This window comes from Macaca thibetana, chromosome 6 (assembly GCF_024542745.1).
Source record: "Macaca thibetana thibetana isolate TM-01 chromosome 6, ASM2454274v1, whole genome shotgun sequence".
In the NCBI taxonomy this organism is placed as follows: domain Eukaryota; kingdom Metazoa; phylum Chordata; class Mammalia; order Primates; family Cercopithecidae; genus Macaca; species Macaca thibetana.
Window position 1 is genome coordinate 1561791 of NC_065583.1, and position 20869 is coordinate 1582659.

The 20869-nt window shown below is 51.7% G+C and overlaps 2 protein-coding genes across 3 annotated transcripts in view; both read left to right on the forward strand.

Moving 5' to 3' along the window:
* The window catches only part of RASGEF1C (RasGEF domain family member 1C), a 109628-nt gene extending 102607 nt beyond the window's left edge, over positions 1-7021 (forward strand). For both annotated transcript variants that reach the window (XM_050794215.1, XM_050794216.1), the window contains exons 13-14: positions 5736-5808; positions 6310-7021. In XM_050794215.1, the coding sequence (XP_050650172.1) occupies positions 5736-5808; positions 6310-6334 (98 nt within the window). In that variant the 3' untranslated portion in view covers positions 6335-7021. The remainder of the gene's footprint in view (positions 1-5735; positions 5809-6309) is intronic.
* Positions 1-20869, forward strand: part of TBC1D9B (TBC1 domain family member 9B) — a 322522-nt gene that overhangs the window by 65519 nt on the left and 236134 nt on the right. The window lies entirely within an intron of this gene.

The following is a 20869-nucleotide window of genomic DNA, read 5'->3' on the forward strand; positions in this document are numbered from 1 at the left end:
ACAGACGGACCCTCACTTAGGCTCAGGGAGCACTTTCACTTTCTAAAAAAAAAAATAGGGGAGAAGGATCTTGTAATGATTTTGCTTTTGAATACTTTCAACTTTGCCATTTTATTGTTTATATTTTGAAGCTGGGAACTTTTTGGAGGGGGTTTCACCCGTATCTGTAGCCACCTCCCGCCACTTCCACTAAGAAGCTCAGCAGCTGATGAATAAACCAGTCTGAGCTGCTCCCACCACAGTGAGCTGTGCCATGAGCAGGCCTCATCGTCTCTAAGGCTCCCCTGCAGCATCTGGAAAGGGGGGTGATGTGAGAACTTGCTCCCCAGGGCCATGGTGAGAATGCCTTGAGTTGACCAGGCAAAGCCCATAAAACTACACTCAATCCACACTAGTGTATTAGTTTCCTGTTGGTGCTGTCACAAATCACAAACTTGGTGACTCAGAGCAACACAAATTTATCCTTATAGACTTCTGGAGATCAGAGGGCTGAAATTAGTTTCTTTGGGCTAAAATCAAGGTGTCAGCAGGGCTGGTTTCTTCTGGATGCCCTGAGAGTAGCATCTATTTCCTGGCCTTTTTCAACTTCTCATGGCCACCTGTATTCCTTGGCTGTGGCCCCTTCCTTCATCTTCAAAGTGCATCACTTCAATCTCTGCTTCCATCATCACATCATCTTCTCTCCACCATAGTCAAATCTCCCTTTGCCATGCTCTTATAAGGACACCTGTGACTGCATTTAGGGCCCTCACATATAATCCAAGATATTTTCCCCATCTCCAGATCCTTCATTTAATCATGTCTGCAAGGTTCCTTTTTGCCTTAAAAGCACTGAGAGAGAAATGACACTTTACCCATAGGGGAAAAACAGTTTGAATCATGTCAAATTTCTCATCAGAAACCAAGAGGCCAGAAGACAGTGGCACATTTTTCAATTGCCAAAAATAAAGAACTGTCAAGCCAGAATCCTACATACAGTGAAAACATCCTTAGGAATTAACAATAGATAAGTCAAAATAGAATTCTAAAAGCTGTTCAGGTAAACCACAGGAAGACAAGAAAAATAAAACAGAGAACAAAACACAGAACAAAAAGAAAACAAAAAAATAGACAAAAAGGCAGACTTAAGTCCTAACATATTAATAATTACATTAAATGTAAATGGTCTAAATACCCCAAGTAAAAGAAATTGACAAAGTTGATATTTTAAAATGATCCAACGATATGCTATCTACAAGAAACTCACTTCAATATAATGATAGAGACATTTTGATAAGTAAAGAGAAGAAAAGGGCTGGACGCGGTGGCTCAGGCCTGTAATCCCAGCACTTTGGGAGGCTGAGGCGGGTGGATCACGAGGTCAGGAGATCGAGACCATCCTGGCTAACACGGTGAAACCCAGTCTCTACTAAAATTATAAAAAATTAGCCAGGCATGGTGGCAGGTGCCTGTAGTCTCAGCTACTCGGGAGGCTGAGGCAGGAGAATGGCGTGAACCCGGGAGGCGGAGCTTGCAGTGAGCTAAGATCCAGCCACTGCACTCCAGCCTGGGCGACAGAGTGAGACTCCGTCTCAAAAATAAATAAATAAATCATTGAACTGACTGAAAATATAATCAAATTTGTGGGACAGCTAAAGCAGGACTGAGAGGAAATTTTACAGCACCGAATGCATATATTAGAAAAAAGGGAAAGTTTCAAATCAATAATGTAAGTTCCTACATCAAGACTCTAGAAAAAGAGGAGCAAAATAAACTCAAAGCCAGCAGAAGGAAGGAAATAAGAGCAAAAATCAATGAAACTGTAAGCAGAAAAACAATAAAGTTAATCAAAGGGCTGGTTCTTTGAAAAGAACAATAAAATTGACGCCATCTAGCAAAGAACCTCTTACAAAGAAAAGGAAAAGACACAAATTACTAATACAGTAGTGCCCCCTTATCTGTAGTTACCCTCAGTCAACCATGGTCTGAACATATTACATGGAAAATTCCAGAAATAAACAATTCGTAAGTTTTGAATTGTGCACCATTCTGAGTAGTGTGATGAAATCACACGTCATCCCACCCTGTTCCTCCTGGGACATGAATCATCCCTTTGTCCAACATTTGTGCTGTATTTATGCTGCCCATTAGTCACTTAGTAGCCATCTCAGTTATCAGATCAACTGTCAGTGTCACTGTGCTTGTGTTCAGGTAACCCTTATTTTACTCTTTTTTTTTTTTTTTTTTTTTTTGAGACAGAGTCTTGCTCTGTCACCCAGGCTGGAGTGCAGTGGCACGATCTCAGCTCACTGCAGCCTCTGCCTCCTGGTTCAAGTGATTCTCCTCCCTCAGCCACCCAAGTAGCTGGGATTTCAGGCATGAGCCACCATGCCCAGTTAATTTTTGTATTTTTAGTAGAGACGGGGTTTCACCATGTTGGCCAGGCTGGTCTCGAACTCCTGACCTCAAGTAATCTACCAACCTCAGCCTCCCAAAGTGCTGGGATTACAGGCGTGAGCCACCACACGCAGCCTATTTTACTTCTTAATGGCCCCAAAGTACCTGAGTAGTGATGCAGGCAATTCAGATATGGCAAACGGAAGCTGTAAAGTGCCTCCTTTAAATGATGAGGTGAGGCCGGGCGCAGTGGCTCAAGCCTGTAATCCCAGCACTTTGGGAGGCCGAGATGGGCGGATCACGAGGTTGGGAGATCGAGACCATCCTGGTTAACACGGTGAAACCCCGTCTCTACTAAAAAATACAAAAAACTAGCCAGGCGAGGTGGCGGGCGCCTGTAGTCCCAGCTACTCGGGAGGCTGAGGCAGGAGAATGGCGTGAACCCGGGAGGTGGAGCTTGCAGTGAGCTGAGATCCGGCCACTGCACTCCAGCCTGGGTGACAGAGCGAGACTCTGTCTCAAAAAAAAAAAAAAAAAAAAAAATGATGAGGTGAAAGTTCTCAAATTAAGGGGAAAAAAAATGTATGCTGAGATTACTAAGATCTACAGTAAGAACAAACTCATCCATGAAACTTTGAAGAAAGAAAAATAAATTCTTGCTAGTTTTCCTGTTGCGTCTCAAACTGCAAAAGTGCCTGATGGTGCTTAGTTAAGATGGAAAAGGGATCCAAGGCAAGTATGTATAGGATTCCGTACTATCTACAGTTTCAGGCAGCCACTAGGAGACTTAGAAGGTATCCCCCACAGATAATAGGGGACTACTGTACCAGGAGTAAAACAGGGTATCACTAACGACTACAGACATTGAAAAGATAGTAAGAGAATACGACAAACAACTCCACACACATGAATTTGACAATTTAAATGACATGGACTAATTCCTCAAAAAACACAAATTACCACAACTTGACATAAAATCGATCATTTGAATAGCCCTATAACTATTAAATAAATTGAATTTATAATTTTAAAACTCCCAAAAATGAAGTCTCCAGGCTCAAATGGTTACACTGGAGACTTCTACCAAACGCTTAAAGAATTAACACCAGTTCTGCACAGTCTGTTCCAGAAAGTGGAAGAGAGGGAGCCTCCTGATTCATTTTATGAAGCCAGTTATCTCAGTCAGTTTGAGCTGCCATAACGAAATGCCTTAGACTGGGTAGTTCATAAACAGCAGACATTTTCTTACCGCTGAGTTAAATATAGATATAGATATATATTTTTTCTACATATAGAGGCCAGAAGTCCAAGATGAAGGCAGATCCTGTGTCTGGTGAGGGCTGCTCTCTGCTTCCAAGGTGGAGCCTTCTCGCTGTGTCCTCACATGGCAGAAGAGGCAAATGCAGTGTCCTCATATGGTAGATGGGCAAAAAGGGGCCAGGCTAGCTCCCCCCAGCCCTTTTATAAGGGCACTAATCCTATCCGTGAGGGTGGAACCTCATGGCCTAATCGCCTCCTACAGACCCTGTCTGTTAGTTAACACTGTTGCATTAGGGATTATGTTTCAACATGAATTTTTCAGGGACACAAACATCCAAACCATGGCGCCAGTATTACTCTGATACTAAAACCAAAGACAGTACCAAAAAAAGAAAATATAAACCAATATCCCTCAGGAATATAGATACAAGAATCCTTAACAAAATAAGCAAATAGAGTTCAGCAATATATAAAAATAATTATACGTCATGACTAAGTGGGTTCATTCCAAGGATGCGAAGCTGTTCAATATTTGAAATTCAATCAGTGTAACTCACTATACTAAACAGCTAAAGCAGCAAAGACACATGATTATATTAATCAATGCAGAAAAAGGATTTGACAAATTTCTACACGCATTTACAGTAAAAACTCTCAGACACTAGTAATAGAAAGGAATTTATCAGCATGACAAGTTGCATCTACAGAAACGCTTCTGCAAACATCATATTTAACAGTGGAAGATTCAATGCTTTCCTCCTAAGACCAGTAACAAGGAAAGGATGTTCACTCTTCCCCACTCTTAGTCATCATAGTAATGGAAGATCTAGTTAGTGCAATAAGGTAAGAACAGGAAATAACACACAAATCAGAAAGAAAAATTAACGCTGTCCCTATTTGCAGATCATGAGGGAAAAAAATCCCAAGGAATCTATAAAAACTCCTAGAACTAATAAGGGATTCAGCAAGGTTGCAGAATACAAGACGCACATGGAGAAATCAACCGTGTTTCTACATATGAGCAATGAATATGCGCACACTGAAACCAAAACTATAATACCATTTACAATCACTCACACACGAAAACGTAGGTGGAAATCTAACAAAACATGCACAGGACGTGGATGCTAAAAATTAATGCTGATGAAAGAAATCAAGGAAGATGTAGATAAATGGAGACATAAAATGTTCACGAACGGGAAGACTGCGTAGCAAAGGTATTAATTCTCCTCCCAGAATTTAAGTACAGGTTTAATGCAATTCCTACCCAACTCCCAGCAAGACTCTTTGTAAGACAGAGATGAGATTCTCCTAAAATTTGTATGGGAAGGCAAAGGAACTAGAATTGCTAAAACAATCTTGAAAAGGATTCATGGGAGGAATGAGTCTGCTTGATGTTAAGGCCGATATTATAGAGCTACAATCATTAAGACAGCACAGTATTAGGGGAGGGATGGACACATGGTCAATGGGACAGAACAGAGAACCCAGAAAGAGACCCACACAAGTATATCAGGTGATTTTTGACCAAAAAAAAAAAAAACCTCAATGGAGGAAAGCTAGCCCTCCAACAAACAGTGCTGGAGCGTCCAGGCATCCACAGTCCACAGACCAACACATGAGCCCCAGCCCAAGCCTCACACCTTACACAAATAATTAGCTCAGCATGGATCACAGACTAAAATGTAAAATGTAAACCTATACAACTTTTAGCAGGGAAAAGCAAGAGATAATCCTCAGAATATAGGGCTAGATAAAGAGTTTCTTATTCCAAATATGCCACTATTATATGACCCAGCCAATGCATTCTTGGGCAGTTAGTTATTCTAGAGAAATGAAGACTCATGTATTTATACATCATTTGAAGTGAGTTTTACACAGAAGCAAAAGCCCTTACGCAAATATCATAGAGCTATGGTCATTAAGACAGCACAGTATTAGGGCAGGGATGGACGCATGCAACAATGGGACAGAACAGAGAATCCAGAAAGAGACGCACACAAATACACCAGGTGTAGAACAGGTTGTTATTATCATCTGGGTGTAGAACAGGTTACCATCAACCATAGTTGTGAAATTTCACTTCATTTTCTGTCTAGGTCTTTATTTGGCTTCTTATGAAAGTGAGAGCCCAGAGAACCAAACAGAAAAAGAGAGATGGAAATCTCTAAGGTGAGTCTTTGTGCGGAGATGGGGCCTGGGGGCTGCTTGGGACCAGGACAGGGCCGAGGGGCTTCAGAGATACCCGGGTCATCAGCCTCCTGGGAGCCTGAGCAGCCCACAGTGGGGTGGGGCGGGATCAAGCCATGGTCGTAGGATGAGGAGAGGAGGCTGAGCCTGTGACCCTCCCCTCCATAGCTGGTGGCTGCCTCTGTGGGCAGTCAAGATGCATGTCCCAGGGACAGGGACTCCCAGTCTATATTTTTATGCCAGACAGTAGGACACACGCCCCACCTCCTTCTTGCTCAGCGTGTTAACACGTCCGAGTGGCGGTCGGAAATGATCCATAGCAGTGGACTTCAAGGACTGGCCACAGGGATTTGCAGAACATCCCTTGGGGGCAGGAGGCCGGCTCTCCTCAGCGCACTGAGAAGATGGCTGTGCTGGAGAGCCGTCTCACTGGGGTGGGGAGCTCCAGGCTCTCACCGCTGCCCGACATGCTTAAATCTGCAGATCTTCTATTTTGGGGAAGACATGAAAGCGCTGAGCTGAGGGAGGAGGAAGAGATGGAGCCCGCAGAAGCCGTCCCCAGCCCTGCCTCGGATGGCCCAGCGGGCAGAGGCGGGGGAGCGCCTCACTACTTTGCAAATGCCGACCCCGTGGCCTGCTGCCCCTCACAGTGGCCATACGGGCACAGGAGACCTTTTGTGGGACTTCAGCCCTGGCAGGACCCAGGGCCTCCAGACGTGTGGGTGGCACATGCCTTGGGGACATCCTGCCTTCAGGACCGTGGGGCCTGGTCAGTCTGTCCATCCTGAGGGTGGGGCCCCCACCCTGAGGGTGGGGCCACTGCAAGCTCGAGACCTTGCTTGGTGACATGTGCCACTTTGGCCACCACCCACAGTCTGTCACCAAGTGGCTTGGGAACTTCTGGAACCACAGCAGGCATCACGGTGCGAAGTGAGATGCCCGCGCCAGCCCCGAGCCCACCAGCGGCCACTGCCATTCCGCCCATGGTCCCTCACCCTGCCCTGCCGACGAGCTTGTCTCTGCAGCCCAGGTACCCGCTTCCTGGACGCTGCTGGCCCCAGGAGATAGCTTTCTGGTAACAGCTGTGGAACGGGTCAGCAGGACAAACTGGACACCCGGAGTCACAGTGTGTACACGGCAGTCCCGCCACCCCGCCCCTTGTAAACTCTAGTCGCTATAAACACACCCGTACACCCTGGCCTATCCGTGTCCACCCCATGTCTCTGACCCGCCGGCCTGAGATGACCTTTGGCCAGGATGCCTGGCAGGTTTTCAACTCAGCCTGGGGAATGTTGTAGCCACAGTTCCAGGCATGGGAACGGGAAACCGTTTCCCATCCAGGGACCCGTGTCGTGCTCACAGAGCCTGGTGCACGGTGGATGCTCAGCTAACCTTTGGGGAGGGATACCCAGAGCCTTGCCTGTGCCTGGTTCCTCTTGTCCAGAGCAGGGCATGAGGAAGCCAGTAAAACCCCTCGGCCCACCAGCAGGCCCCTCCCACAGCCCCACCCAGTCTGTTTCCAGCCCCTCACAAACTGAGCCAGCAAGCAGTGCGCTGGGGAGCAGCTGAGACCCCACCTGACACATGACAAGGTCATTTAGTCAGGAAGTCAGGGAGTGCAATTTGCACCCCCTTTCCTGGTCAGGGCCTGCTGGGGGTGCGGATGGGTTGGGGAGGGAGCGCTGGGGTGCACTGACTGACCCACCCTGGCCCTCTCTAGGCCATGTCAGGCCCCTCCGCGGTGGGGTCCCACTCAGGATCAGACTTGGCTGTCCTAGACTTGGTTCCAATCTGGGGAACAGGCAGAGACAGGGCCACCAGCAGCCCCGGTGCCTCAGCCAACTCGGGGACTCTGCCTGGTGAGCCAGGACCGCAGCAAGGCCCAGAAGGGCCCGGCAGAGGCCCAGGGCCTGCACACCAGGGCCTGCACACCAGAGCCTGCACATCAGGGCCTGCACATCAGGGCCGAGCAGAATCTGCCCTGCACCCCCCAGCCCACCCCTTCCATCTGAGACCCCAGGGCGGGCAAGTAATGTACAGAGGTGGGGGCAGGGCTCCCATAGGGCCCGGGCAGAGCCCTGGAGGCCAAACCCCAAGAGTTTGGGGGGGTTCCAGGAGCTGGTTAGAGCCACCTTCTCACCCTCATCCCTACCTGACACCCGCAGTCCCTGGCACCCCTTGGGCAACATGAGAAAAGCCCACTGCAGAGGTCAGCGGGGACCGTCCCTGCCTCCTGGCTGCACCGGTATGCTGTTCCCACTGCCTGACATGCTGTTCCCCACCTTGTCGATCCAGTCAGAGCTGCAGCCTCAGGTGCAGGGCCCATCTCCCAGAAGCCATTCCTGACAGCAGCCCCCCAGTGGCCCAGCGCAGGATGGGTATCAGGACGGCCAGGTGAAGCTGGGTGCCCCGAGGCTCAGCCCAGCAGGGGAGGCTCTGGGGCAGGAGGGAAGGAGGCAGCCCACAGCCAGCCCCATGGAGAAGGCAGGTCTGGGGGCTCAGGCTGAGGACATTTGTGCCTCAGGATCCTCCAAGGGGCCTTCAACCTGGCTCTGCACCCCTCTGAGCAGCTGCTGGGTGCCAGGCCCTGGTGCAGCCAGAGGGCATGAGCTCCCTCAGAGGACCCGCCCAGACCCGGTGTTCCTTCTCCAGGTGCAGCCTCGGAGCCCAGGGAGGCCTTGCCCACAGCCACACAGTCTGCGCCTTGGCTCATGGCCCTTCCCTGCAGAGGCGTCTTTGTTCTCCTGTAGTCCTGGCTCCAGTGTCATGGCCAGCCAGATGGGACGGCCCCCAGGGGCTCCACAGGGCAGGGCCTGTGCCTGTGGGGCAGGTGTCAGCAGCGCAGGTGGTGCCCAGGACTAATGCCTGTGAGCGCAGCGTGGCACCAGGTGATGCGAACCCCTAACACCACTGAGTCGAACGCAGGCACGAGGCGGGGCCTGGCCATGGGCTCTCCTTCACTACCTAGGCTTCTCCAGGGAGGGAGCCAGGGTGGGGTGGAGCCTGCAGACCGGAAGATTCTTCCCTGACTGGGGCTTGCCTCAGAGGCCCTGGGCCTGGCTGGGGTTCCAAATGGATTCATTCTCACATGGGGGACCCATGGGTTCTCTGAAACCCCTGCCCCCCATCACTGCATCACTGGGGACTGCCCTCCACCCCAAGCAGTTCCTTGGGAAATGGTGTCTTGGTTCTGGCTGCTGGAACAGAATACCGGAGGCTGGGTAATTTATAAACAACGGGAATGCATTGCTTACAACTCTGGGGGTTGGGAAGTCCAAGATCAAGGCACCAGCAGTTCAGTGTCTGGCCCCTCACAGGTGGTGCCATCTGCGTGCCCTCACACGGAAGGGGTGTGCAGCTGCCTCCAGCCCCTTTTATGAGGGCACTAAGCCCATTCACAAGGCCAGCACCCCCATGACTTAACCACTCCCCAAAAGACCCCACCTCTTAATACCCTCACACTGGGGGTTCCGTTTCAACATGGCAATTGGGGAGGTTACCAACATTAGACCACATCAGGCATCTCCATCGTGGCCAGCACCTTAGCCTGGGAACCCAGCCACATCCAGCCCTCTGCAAAACCCATGCAGGCCCCCAGAGCAGAACCCCAGATAATCTCAAAGGTGTGAGTAGGGCTGTCCCAGGGACTGTCATGGTCCCCTTCCCTAACAACTCAGGGACAGATAAACAAATGCTGACATAGCCCCTCCTCCTTCAGATCCCTCAGGCAGGCATCAGACCTCAGGCCTCTGCGTCTCCCAACCCTGCAGGGTTCCTGAGTGGTTCTCCAGGAGGGGCAACCCCCTCAGCCCTTGGAAGTACCCCGTGCACCCGCAGCACCCTCCAAGCAATGCCCTCCCCAGTTTCTAGCTCCCGATCACTGACTCACTCACCCATGGGTCAAGGAGGTGAGCAGCTGGGATCTCAGTCAAGAGCGCCAGTTGGGATGTGTCTCAGCTGAAGGCTCATACTTCATACCTGGAAACTCAAACGCTTCCCCGTGACACCGAGCCTCAGGCCAGCGCTTCACCTGCAGCCTAACAAACCCCGCCAGGTAGGTGCTGTCATCATGCCCCTTGGCAAGTCGGGAACAGAGGCTCAGAAAGGCTAAGCAACTGCTCATGGACAACAGCATGGAGGGGGAGGCGTGCAGGGTCTGTCGCCTCCACAGCTCTGCTTCTAACCATGGTGTGGAGCAGAGGGGCTTCTGCCACCACCTGGGCTTCCCACAGTCACACGGTGACATGTGTCTTTCCTCTGCTCCTGCCTGCTCCTCTTTTGCAGGTCCCTGAGCCCCCTGGTGTCCCCTGATGTTTCAGGAGGACCCTGCACTGTCCCATTCATGCTCAAGACAAAAATCTGCCTCGGCCCAGCTCCCCTCCTGCACCTGCCCTGGCCCTCCACGGGCCCTGCTGGGTGAAGCCATGCCTCATACCCAGCCATAGAGAAAAGCAGGCCTCACTCCCTGTCACGCCACCCTCCATCCCCAGGCACCCAGGCTGCGTGGCTCATGGCCTGCTGCACAGAATCTTCAGTGAAAAGGGCCCCATTTTCACTCCCCAGGACTCAGGTTGGGGTCCTGGGGCCCTAGGCCAGGAGATGGATCCAGTAGGGAAATGTCAAAAGGCATGATGAGAGGCCCCTCAACCACAGCGGGGCCCTGGCCTGTGGCTGGGTGGGGTGCCTGACACCGTCGTCTTCAGCATCCCACCCTGCGCCTCCAGGCAGGACCGGAGAGATGGGAAGGTTAAGTGGAATGAAAGGATCTAGGGCATAAGCTGTCCCCACTACAGCCCAACAGACCGTTACCCAGTGGGCAAGCTGAGAGCAGTTCAGCAAAGGAGGAGACAGAAATCCCACGCGTCAGGGCAGAGAGCAATGGCAGGAAAGAGCGGCAGAGGCCAGCAGTAAAGATCCCCACGGGACAGACCAAGGAGCTTGAAGTTGACCCCAAAGGCTCTAGGGGAGCCAGTGAAGAGTTTCGGGGGTGGCAGTAACATGGTCAGTTTTAGAAAGATCTCTGATCGCTTTTGACCCAACACTTCCACTTTTACAACCTAAACTAAGCGAAAAAATCTGAGATCAGCACATTATTTGCATAACAGAGACGTCACAAATGGCCTCCACAGTCCTGCTCCTGTGCCAGCATGTGGATTTGCTCGTCAGCCCAGCCCAGCCCTTGGAAAGCCCAGCTGAAGGCCCCTAACCAGCAGTTCAAATTCTCTGAAAGAAGACCACATTGATATGCCATTTTTACCTCTTAGATTGACAGAAAAATAGTAATGTTTTGAAGCACAGCTGGGGAAACAAGCACTTGTGATTGCTGTTCGGAGTGTAAATTGAGGCTCTCCCATGGGGGTGGATTTGGTGGCTGCCATCAAAATTACAGGCCTGGCGTGGTGGCTCACGCCTGTAATCCCAGCACCTTGGGAGGCTGAGGTGGGTGGATCACCTGAGGTTTGGAGTTCAAGACCAGCCTGGCCAACATGGTGAAACCCCATTTCTACTAAAAATACAAAAAATTAGCCAGGTGTGGTGGCAGGAGCCTGTAATCCCAGCTATTCAGGAGGCTGAGGCAGGAGAATCACTTGAACCCTGGGGGCAGAGGTTACAGTGAGCCGAGATCGTGCCATTGCACTCCAGCCTGGGCAACAAGAGCTAAACTCCATCTCAGAAAATAAAAAAATAAAAAATAAAAAAATAAAAATGACAAACATGTGGATGCTGTGACATGGGAATGTCTCTTCTACGAAGTGATCTTCCTTCACCCTTACACACCTTCAAATGAAGTCTGCATACAGCTGTTCGTCGCAGCAGTGTTTGACAGCAAAAGATTGGAAACAACCCATGTCCATAAATAGGAAGCCGGGAAAATACATCCCCGTGTGCCTCCCCATGGAACACTCCGCAGCTGTAATAAGAATGCTTCATGTACGGACGTGGAAAGGCACTCTCACCCCACAATGGACAGACCAGCCCACCAGCGTGCTTCAGTGGTCCCACAAATCCTTGCCAACACCTAGTGTCAGTGTCAGGATTATGTTCCTGCAGCGAGATGTATGCCACCAAAATGAGGAAATAAACCAAGAAAGATGATGTGGGTCAGCAGTCACAAGACCCAGCGCAGGGAGAGAACAGGAAGTCCTGGGAGACAGCCTCTGTTCAGCACCAGCAGATGAGAGCCAGTGGGAGGACAGGGCTCCAGGAGAAGCCCGAACGGAGAGAGAGCTGGCAGGCGTGACTGTCCTGATCCTTACCACAGAGTGCCTCTGGGGAACAGAAAATATGAAAGGAAGGGGAGTGGGAATGGTAGCTTCTGCTAAAAGCCTTCTTACACTAAATTATTTTTAAGTACTACTTTGATTTTTTTAGTTGATTTTAAGCTGGGCATGGTGGCTGATGCCTGGAATCCCAGCACTAAGGGAGGCAGGAGGATAACTTGATGTCCATCGTTCAAGACCAGCCTGGGCAACACAGTGAGACCGTGTCTCTACAAACAATTTAAAACTTAGCCAGGAGTAGTGGCGCACACCTGTAGTCCCAGCTACGTGGGAGGCCAAGGTGGGGGGATAGCTTGAGCCCAGGAGTTCAAGCCTGCAGTGAGCTATAATTGAACCACTGTGCTCCAGCCTGAGTGACAGAATGAGACCCTGTCTCCCATCCCCCCAGAAAAACACTTTACAACCAAAAAGTGCAGTAAATCACTGTAGGGGGTAGGGTAGAGTTCCCAAATCTGAGAGGGCCTATAGCCTAGCAAGAGAGCTCTGCACCCAGAGAAATGAGCAGGAAAATGGGCAAGGGGAGGACACAGACAGCAAAAGGTGGTTCTCTCTCCAATGTGATGTTCCTCCAAAATAATAGCATCCCAGACACACACAGCTACCAGAGGAGGAAACGCCCTGGGGCCCAGGCCCAGGGAGGGAGAGCCGGGGAGCTCCTCAGGGCAGTGGGGATGAAGGGTATCTGCCCAGCATCAGGAGTAGGAATCTCAAAGGGCAGGCAGAGGAGAGGAGCCGAGGGAGCCCTATGGACCCCCTTCCCAGCAAAACGAGTACAAGGGGTAAAAATGATTCTTTTAAGTCTCCGGAAATTGTCTTTTTTTTTTTTTTTCTTGAGACAGAGTCTCGCTCTGTTGCCCAGGGTGGAGTGCAGTAGCGCTATCTTGGCTCACTGCAACCTCCACCTCCTGGGTTCCAGCAATAATTCTCCTGCCTCAGCCTCCTGAGTAGCTGGGATTACAGGCATGCACCACCACGCCCGACTATATTTTTTTTGTATTTTTAGTAGTCGGGGTTTTGTATTTTTAGTAGACGGGGTTTCACCACGTTGGTCAGGCTGATCTCGAACTCCTGACCTCGTGATCTGCCTCCCAAATGCTGGGATTACAGGCGTGAGCCACCACGCCTGGCCCGGATATTGTCTTAAAAGCATAAACCGAATGAAGAAAAACTGATTCAAGAAAAACCTACTGAAGCTTGGTAAGAACAGTGAGCACGATGACATTTGAACTATCACCACTTCCTCACTCGTCACTCTCAGCTCAGAGTGACAGACGCTCTGTGCCAGGTGGGAGCAGCAAACACAGAGCTCCCAGGCGAGGCCACCAGACCTCCACGGGACGGGCGGCTGCCAGTGTCTGTGCCCGCACCGCCCAGCTCTGTGTCCGAAGCTAAATCCTGAGCGAGCACAGCGGAGAGGTCAGGGCCCTCCTCCAGCCAGCCCCTCCATTGCAGAGTGGAGACTCTGCTCTAGGCGCTTCGGTCTGAGAACACCGAGGCAGGCTGGCTCCAGCTCACTCAGGGTGGAAATTCCACGCTGGGAGAGGTAAGCCAGGAAGATCAGAGGCTACAGTCCCCACCCAATCCACTCATCAGGCAAGGGTGTCACTCTGAGAAAGTGGGCCGTTGTCCCTACCACCCACAGTGAAGCAGTGACTGAGGAATTTTGCCCAGGAGAGGAGAGGCAAGGCATAGAGCAGACAGCGTCTAAGCTCTCCCCAAAGGAATTGCCTTTATTTGAACACAGTGTAGGTAAGTTCAAGGCTAAGGGCACTCAAAAAACAATAGAGAGGCTAGGTGCGGAGGCCCTTGCCTGTAATCTTAGCACTTTAGGAGGCCGAGGTGGGTGGATCACCTGAGCTCAGAAGTTTGAGGCCAGCCTGGCCAAGATGGTGAAACCCCATCTTTACCAAAACTATAAAAAATTAGCCTGGTATGGTGGCACAAGCCTGTAATCCCAGCTACTTGGGAGGCTGAGGCAGGAGAATCGTTTGAACCCAGGAGGCGGAGATTGCAGTGAGCCAAGACTGTGCCACTGCCCTCCAGCCTGGGCGACAGAGCTGGAGTGTCTAAAAACAAAACAAAAGGCCGGGTGCGGTGGCTCACGCCTGTAATCCCAGCACTTTGGGAGGCCGAGATGGGCGGATCACGAGGTCAGGAGATCGAGACCATCCTAACATGGTGAAACCCCATCTCTACTAAAAATACAAAAATTAGCCGGGCGCGGTGGCGGGCGCCTGTAGTCCCAGCCACACAGGAGGCTGAGGCAGGAGAATGGCGTGAACCCGGGAGGCGGAGCTTGCAGTGAGTGGAAATCGCGCCACTGCACTCCAGCCTGGGAGACAGAGCGAGACTCCGTCTCAAAAAAAAAAAAAAAAAAAAAAAAAAAACAAAACAAAAACAATAGAGAGCGTGTTGGTAAGCGATTAATAGATAACTAGCAGCTTCAACAGAGCAACCAGCTAAACCATAAGCCAGCCAATTTACCAGATAGAACCATGGAGAAAAGCAGCTACAAAGAGCCCTCCTGGGGTCAGAATGAACCTCAAAGACTGGCCTGGAAAACTGCCCCTGCAGAGGCGCCTGCATTTAATTGAATCAAACTGTGGCGAAATGTACGTCCCGGGACATTGTCATAACAGTAGAACAATCATCCAGCAATTGGTGGCGCCTAACAGCTGGTGAGAGACCAACAAAGGCAGTTAACAGAATTATGAGGGGAAGGGCCAGCCAAAGAGAGCCCTGCTAAAGCCACCGCCACCCCAGGATGACTATGTGCACGCCCAAGCTTCCCTCTGAGGAGCGACAGCAGAGGCATCACCTTGCAAGTGAAACAGACCGCATTAAAATAGCCCAGTTAAGTCTCATGCTTTTCCCTGACACGTGGCCTGCACCTGAGGCCTTTGCTCTCGATTTTTTGCCAATTGGCCAGTAAAACTTTATTTGCCAAAACAGGCAGCCAGCCTGTGGGCAGTAGCTTCTGATTTAATTTTTTAAAACACTGCCTTGTTTATCCTGATTCCCTCCCGCGCCTTGGCATCCCTGGGAACGCTTACTTGAGTAAGCATCTCAAGTTGTTTACTTGAGAGGTCACAAGGGTCCGGGGGCGGTGGCTCACACCTGTAATCCCAGCACTTTGGGAGGCCGAGGCGGGGGTATCGTTTGCGGTCAGGAGTTCGAGACCAGCCTGGCCAACACGGTGAAACCCCGTTTCTACTAAAAATACAAAAACTAGCCGGGCGTGGTGGCGGGCGCCTGTAATCCCAGCTACTCGGGAGGCTGAGGCAGGAGAATGGCTTGAACCCGGGAGGCGGAGGTTGCGGTGAGCCGAGATCGCGCCACTGCACTCCGGACACAGCGAGACTCTGTCTCAAAAAAAAAAAAAAAAAAAAGAGGCCGAGGCTCCAGCCGGCCCGCGCCGAACCGCCAGGGGGCGCCCCCGCTCCGGCACGGCCCACCCAGCCCGGCAGGAGTCCGCGGCCCCGGGGTCCCTGAAGCCGCGCCGGGCGTCGCGATGGCCGGGCCTCAGACTGGACCCTCACCCTCCTCTGGCGGCAGCCGCCCTCCCCACGCCTGCCCCATCCACTGCCACCAACCTGTGTCCGTTTCTCCCCCAGACGCCCTGGGATCTGTTCCTCCTCCGCTCCCGGAGCCCTCCCCGGGTCTGGCCTCCGCGGCTCCCGCCGCCCGGGGTTTTCCTCACGTTGTGATGTGAGGCCGGCCTCGCAGCGTGGAGGCCTGACCTGAAATCAGAGCTGACGACTGTTCCTTCCCGCCGCGGGTTCCCGCCGCCGCCGGACGAGCCTCCCGGGAGCCGGTGACGAGCTGCCCGGAGCGCCCTGGCGGCCCCTGCGGGGACGTGGCTGAGGACGCGCCTCTCACCTCCCGCGCCGGAAGCCGGAGGAGCAGAAAACGCAGCCATCGAGGTGAGTGATATTTTAATGCCATGTTTTTGAAAGGTAAAGTTAATGAAAACGTCCAAGAACAAAATAACAACATTTTAAATAAAGACAGGATTTTGTTTGTTTTTGACGGGGTCTCTCCCTGTCGCCCAGGCTGGAGCGCAGCGGCGCGATCTCGGCCCAGCGCGACCTCCGCCCCCCGGGTTCCCGCCGTTCTCCCGCCTCAGCCTCCCGGGTAGCTGGGACCACGGGCGCCGCCACCACGTTCGGCTCCTTTTTTGTATCTTTAGCCACCACGCCCGGCCGGTTTGGGTTTTTCTTTTGGCCTCAGGCTCCAGTCCTCTGACTGACCCTGTCTTTGACTTTTTAAAATGTATGAAAATATTATTTATGCTGACTGAGATTTTGGGGACCCGTCTCCAATTTTGCACCTGAGGCAGCTACCTCACTCCCTCCATGCTAGTCCCAGCCCCAGCAGAGAAGTCAATAAACAAGTAATAGGTGGACACGGTGGCTCACGCCTGTAATCCCAGCACTTTGGGAAGCCAAGGTGGGCCGATCAGCTGAGGTCGGGAGTTCAAGACCAGCCTGGCCAATGTGGTGAAACCCCTTCTCTACTAAAAATACAAAAATTAGCCGAGCGTGGTGGCACATGCCTGTAATCTCAGCTACTTGGGAGGCTGAGGCAGGAAAATCACCTGAACCCAGGAGGCGGAGGTTGCAGTGAGCCGAGATGGTGCCATTGCACCCCCAGTCTGGGCAACAAGAGTGAAACTCCCCCTCAAAAAAAAAAAAAAATCAGGCCGGGTGTGGTGGCTCATGCCTGTAATTCCAGCACTTTGGGAAGCTGAAGCAGGAGGATCACTTGAGGTCAGGAGTTTAACGCCAGCCTGGCCAACATGGTGAAATCCCATCTCTACAAAAAATATAAAAATTAGCTGGGTGTGGTGGCAGGTGCCTGTAATCCCAGCTACTTGGGAGGCTGAGGCAGGAGACTCACTTGAACCTGTCGGAGTTTGCAGTGAGCTGAGATAGGGCCCTGCACTCCAGCCTGGCGACAGAGCAAGACTCTGTCTCAAAAAAAAAAAAAAAAGTAATAATTTCAGAAGGTGATAAGATCTAGAGAGAATTAAACACGACCATGTGACCCAGCAATTCCACTCTCCTAGGTATTCCATTCTAAAAGAAATGACAACACACAGTCACACAAAAACTTGCACACAAATGTAATTAGCAACACCGTTCACAATAGCCAAGGAGAGAGGAAGAAACAAAATGTACTTCAATGGATGAATGGCTACACAAAATGTGGCTGTGATCTCATCAAATATACATTTGATCTTCATCTGGGCTTCCTGGCCTAAAACTGCTAGAATCCTTGGAATCTCCACAGTGGTGGCTTTCATGTGCTAAAGAGGTGGGTGAAGGCGGGCAGCCCCCAGGTAGCTCCAGGATGGGGCTGGTCACCAGAAAGACCCAGGCAGGACTAGAGGCCTGGGACTTCCAGCCTCACCCCCCAGCCTCCAGGGAGGGGAGAGGGGCTGAAGGTTAAGTTGTTCACCCATGGCCAGTGATTTAACCAGCCATGCCCATGTAATGAAGCCTCTGTATAACCTCCAGGATAGCTGAACACATGGAGGTTCCTGGAGGGCGGCGTGCCCAGGGAGGGCACAGAACCTTCGTGCCCCTTTCCCCATGCCTTGCCCATGCATCTCTTCATCTATATCCTTTGTAATACCCTTTATAATAAACCAGCAAGTATAAGTGTGTCCCTGAGTTCTGTGAGCCGCTCTAGCCAATTAATTGAACGCAAGGAGGGTGTCTTGGGAACCCCAACTTAAAGCCGGTCCGTCAGAAGTTCCTGAGGCCCTGACTTGAGAGTGGCATCAGAAGTGGGGGCAGTCTTGGGGACTGAGCCCCACCCTGTGGGCTCTGACACTATCTCCAGGTAGATAGTATCAGAATTGCATTAAAGGCCAGCAGCTGGACCTGATTGCCTTCTTGCTGGTGTGGGGCAAACCCCCACACATTTGGTCACAGAAGGTGCCTGTAATCCCAGGCACCTGTGGGGAAAACCCCCTCCTGTGTCGATTTGTGTGACAGCCAAGGGAACACAGCTGAGTTCTTCCACATTCAGTAGCATACTCATACGATGGAATATTACTCAGTATTAAAAGGAATGAAGTTCTGATACATGCTCCAACATGGATGAACCTATAAGCACTGTGCTGAGGGAAAAAAGCCAGACACAGAAGGTTACACACTGTATGATTCCGTTTATAGGAAATATCTAGAATAGGTAACTCTACAGAGACAATGATTGCCAGGGATTGGGGTAGTGGGGTGGTGATGAGTGACTGCTAATGGTATGAGGCTCCTTTGTGGAGGGGGGACATGTAATGGAATTCAGTAGTGGTGATGGTTGTACAACCTCGTGAACATAGTCAAAACCACTGATTGTACACTTTAAGATGATACATTTTACGTTATGTGAATGATATCTCCATTTAAAGAACAAGGGGCTGGGCCTGGTGGCTCACACCTGTAATCCCAGCACTTCCAGAGGCTGAGGTGGGAAGATTGCTTGAGCCCAGGAGGTCAAGGCTGCAGTGGCTATGATTGCACTCCTGCACTCTGGCATGGGTAACAGAGTGAGACCCTGTCTCTAAATAAATAATTTAATTTAATTTAATTTAATTTAAGAATAAAGAAAGGGAAGCAGAGTGATAAATAAGCACAGGGAGGTGAGGTATTAGGGAGACCAGGACAGCATCTCTGAAGTAGAAACACTTGAAGGGAACCTCAGTGACAAGAAGGAGTCAGCTGGGGATTAAGCTGGGGGGAGAACATTCTGTGCAAAGGCACCACATATGCAAAGGCCCTGAGGCAGAAACAACCTCCTGGAGTCATTCATTCACTCTGCAAATCCTTCTTCAAGCCTAGTTGGAGCTAGGCACTGTTCCCTGGGGATGGAGCAGCGAGCAAAATGTCCTAGAATATAATGTAGGTGTCTGACAGCAGCTAAGGACTACAGAGGAGAGTGAAGTAGGGAGGGGAGAGAGTGTGGAGTGGGAGGGGCCGTGTTATATAAGGGGCCAGGGAAAGCCTAACTAAGAAAGTGACATTTGAGCAAAGGGCAAGTGGGATGATGGGGAACGACCGCAGAGAGGAGGAGAGACCCACATAGACAGGACCTGAGGCCATGGCATGACCGGGGAACTGGACTGTGAGGGTAGGGGCAGCCTCAGGAGGAGGCTGCCAGCAAACAAGTGACCTGGCTGGGTTCCTTTTCAAAGATCAAGATCGCTTTGGAGGCTGTGGGCTCCGTGCCTCCAACCCCCATGTTAGCAGAGCTGGATAGCAAATTTTATGTAGCAGATGGGGCTATTCTTTAAAGAAACCGCGGCATCACGAAGTCCCAGATATGACACTGGTTGCGGCTGATCAGCTCTGGATGTCCAGGTGCCCCGGGGCCCTTTAGTGGAGCCTGTCCAGAGTTCCCAAATCCAGCAGCCGAAGGAGCTGTCACTGCAGCACTTTGGCAGAGACAAGGTCCAGGCCCCACCCCTAGGACTCAGGCTCAGGGATCCAGTGGGCCGAGCAGCCACTTTGGTAACATGTGTCCCCTGGTAATGCTGACTCAGGTGGTCCACAGCCCTCACACTGCGAGAATGGCAGCCCGGGCTTTGCAGAGCACAGTGTTAAAGCCACTGACCAAGCAAAGGCACAAAGTGGTGGACCCAGATTCCACCCCGGGAGCCCCTTTAACCTGGCCTGCATGGTAGCTTCAATTTAGTGAATTGCCAGCAAATATTTCGAATTGGGAGCTGGAATATCACAGTCCGGATTTCTGGCTTCTCTTGAAAAGCACCATCTGCTGGCTTTGGCCGTGCCTCCTAACAGCAGTGAGACACCATCCCTGGGGGCTTCTCATGCACTCACGCGTCCCACCCGGGCTGTGCCCTGTTGTTATCTTCATTTGTTCAGGCTGCTATAACTGAATACCGTAAACGATAGAGCTTTATTGCTTACGCTTCTGGAAGCTGGGGAGGTCAAGGCGCCAGCTAAGTCAGTATCTGGTGAGGGTCCCAGCCCGGTTCATAGAAGGCACCTTCACGTGGCTGGAGGGGTGAGGGAGCTCTCTGGGCAGGGAGGGAAGAAACGGGGGGCCACTGGGGAACCCAGACAGGAGCAGAGGGAAGCAGAGAAAGCAAGGACTTGGCTCCTGGGAGTTCCTCTAGGCCCCCACTGAGAGTCACTTCTTCCAGTGACTGCTCTATCCAGCCCGGCTCTACCTGGGGACGCTAACTCAAGGCCTTTAGCAAACATATGTCTTCCACCTCTTGGCCTGGGCAGGTGTCAGGGAGGATTGCCAAGGAAGTAACATCTGTGCTGCGCCTTGGCCTGAGTGGAAGGTAAGAAGGAAGAGAGCAGGACTGTAGGGCTTTTGCAGGTGCAGGGTGGCCGGCGCACAGCGGGGGTCACCTGACCTGCCTCTCTATCTCTCCCAGGGGCTGTTAGGGGAAGGCCGCCTGCCACAGAAGCGAGCTCTGCATCACTCCAGCAGAAAGGGAATTTCCTGAAAGGACACTGGGCACCTCACAAGGTCAAGAGGAAGGTGGGGAACCAGGCTCAGGCAGGAGCCAAGGCCCAAGGACAGCCCAGGGCCTCCCAGGAAACAACCCACCTGGTGCAGAGCTCTGCACCACACACCCGCCACCCGCCCCGGGACTCTCCGTGGCTCCACTGCGCCATGAGGAGCCTCCTGCCGAGCCCAGGCCTCGGGAGGGGAACCCCCAGGCTGCGTGCCTGCTGATCAGCTCCCAGGGTGGCAGCATGTCAGGCTGTATCTTTGATTTCAGG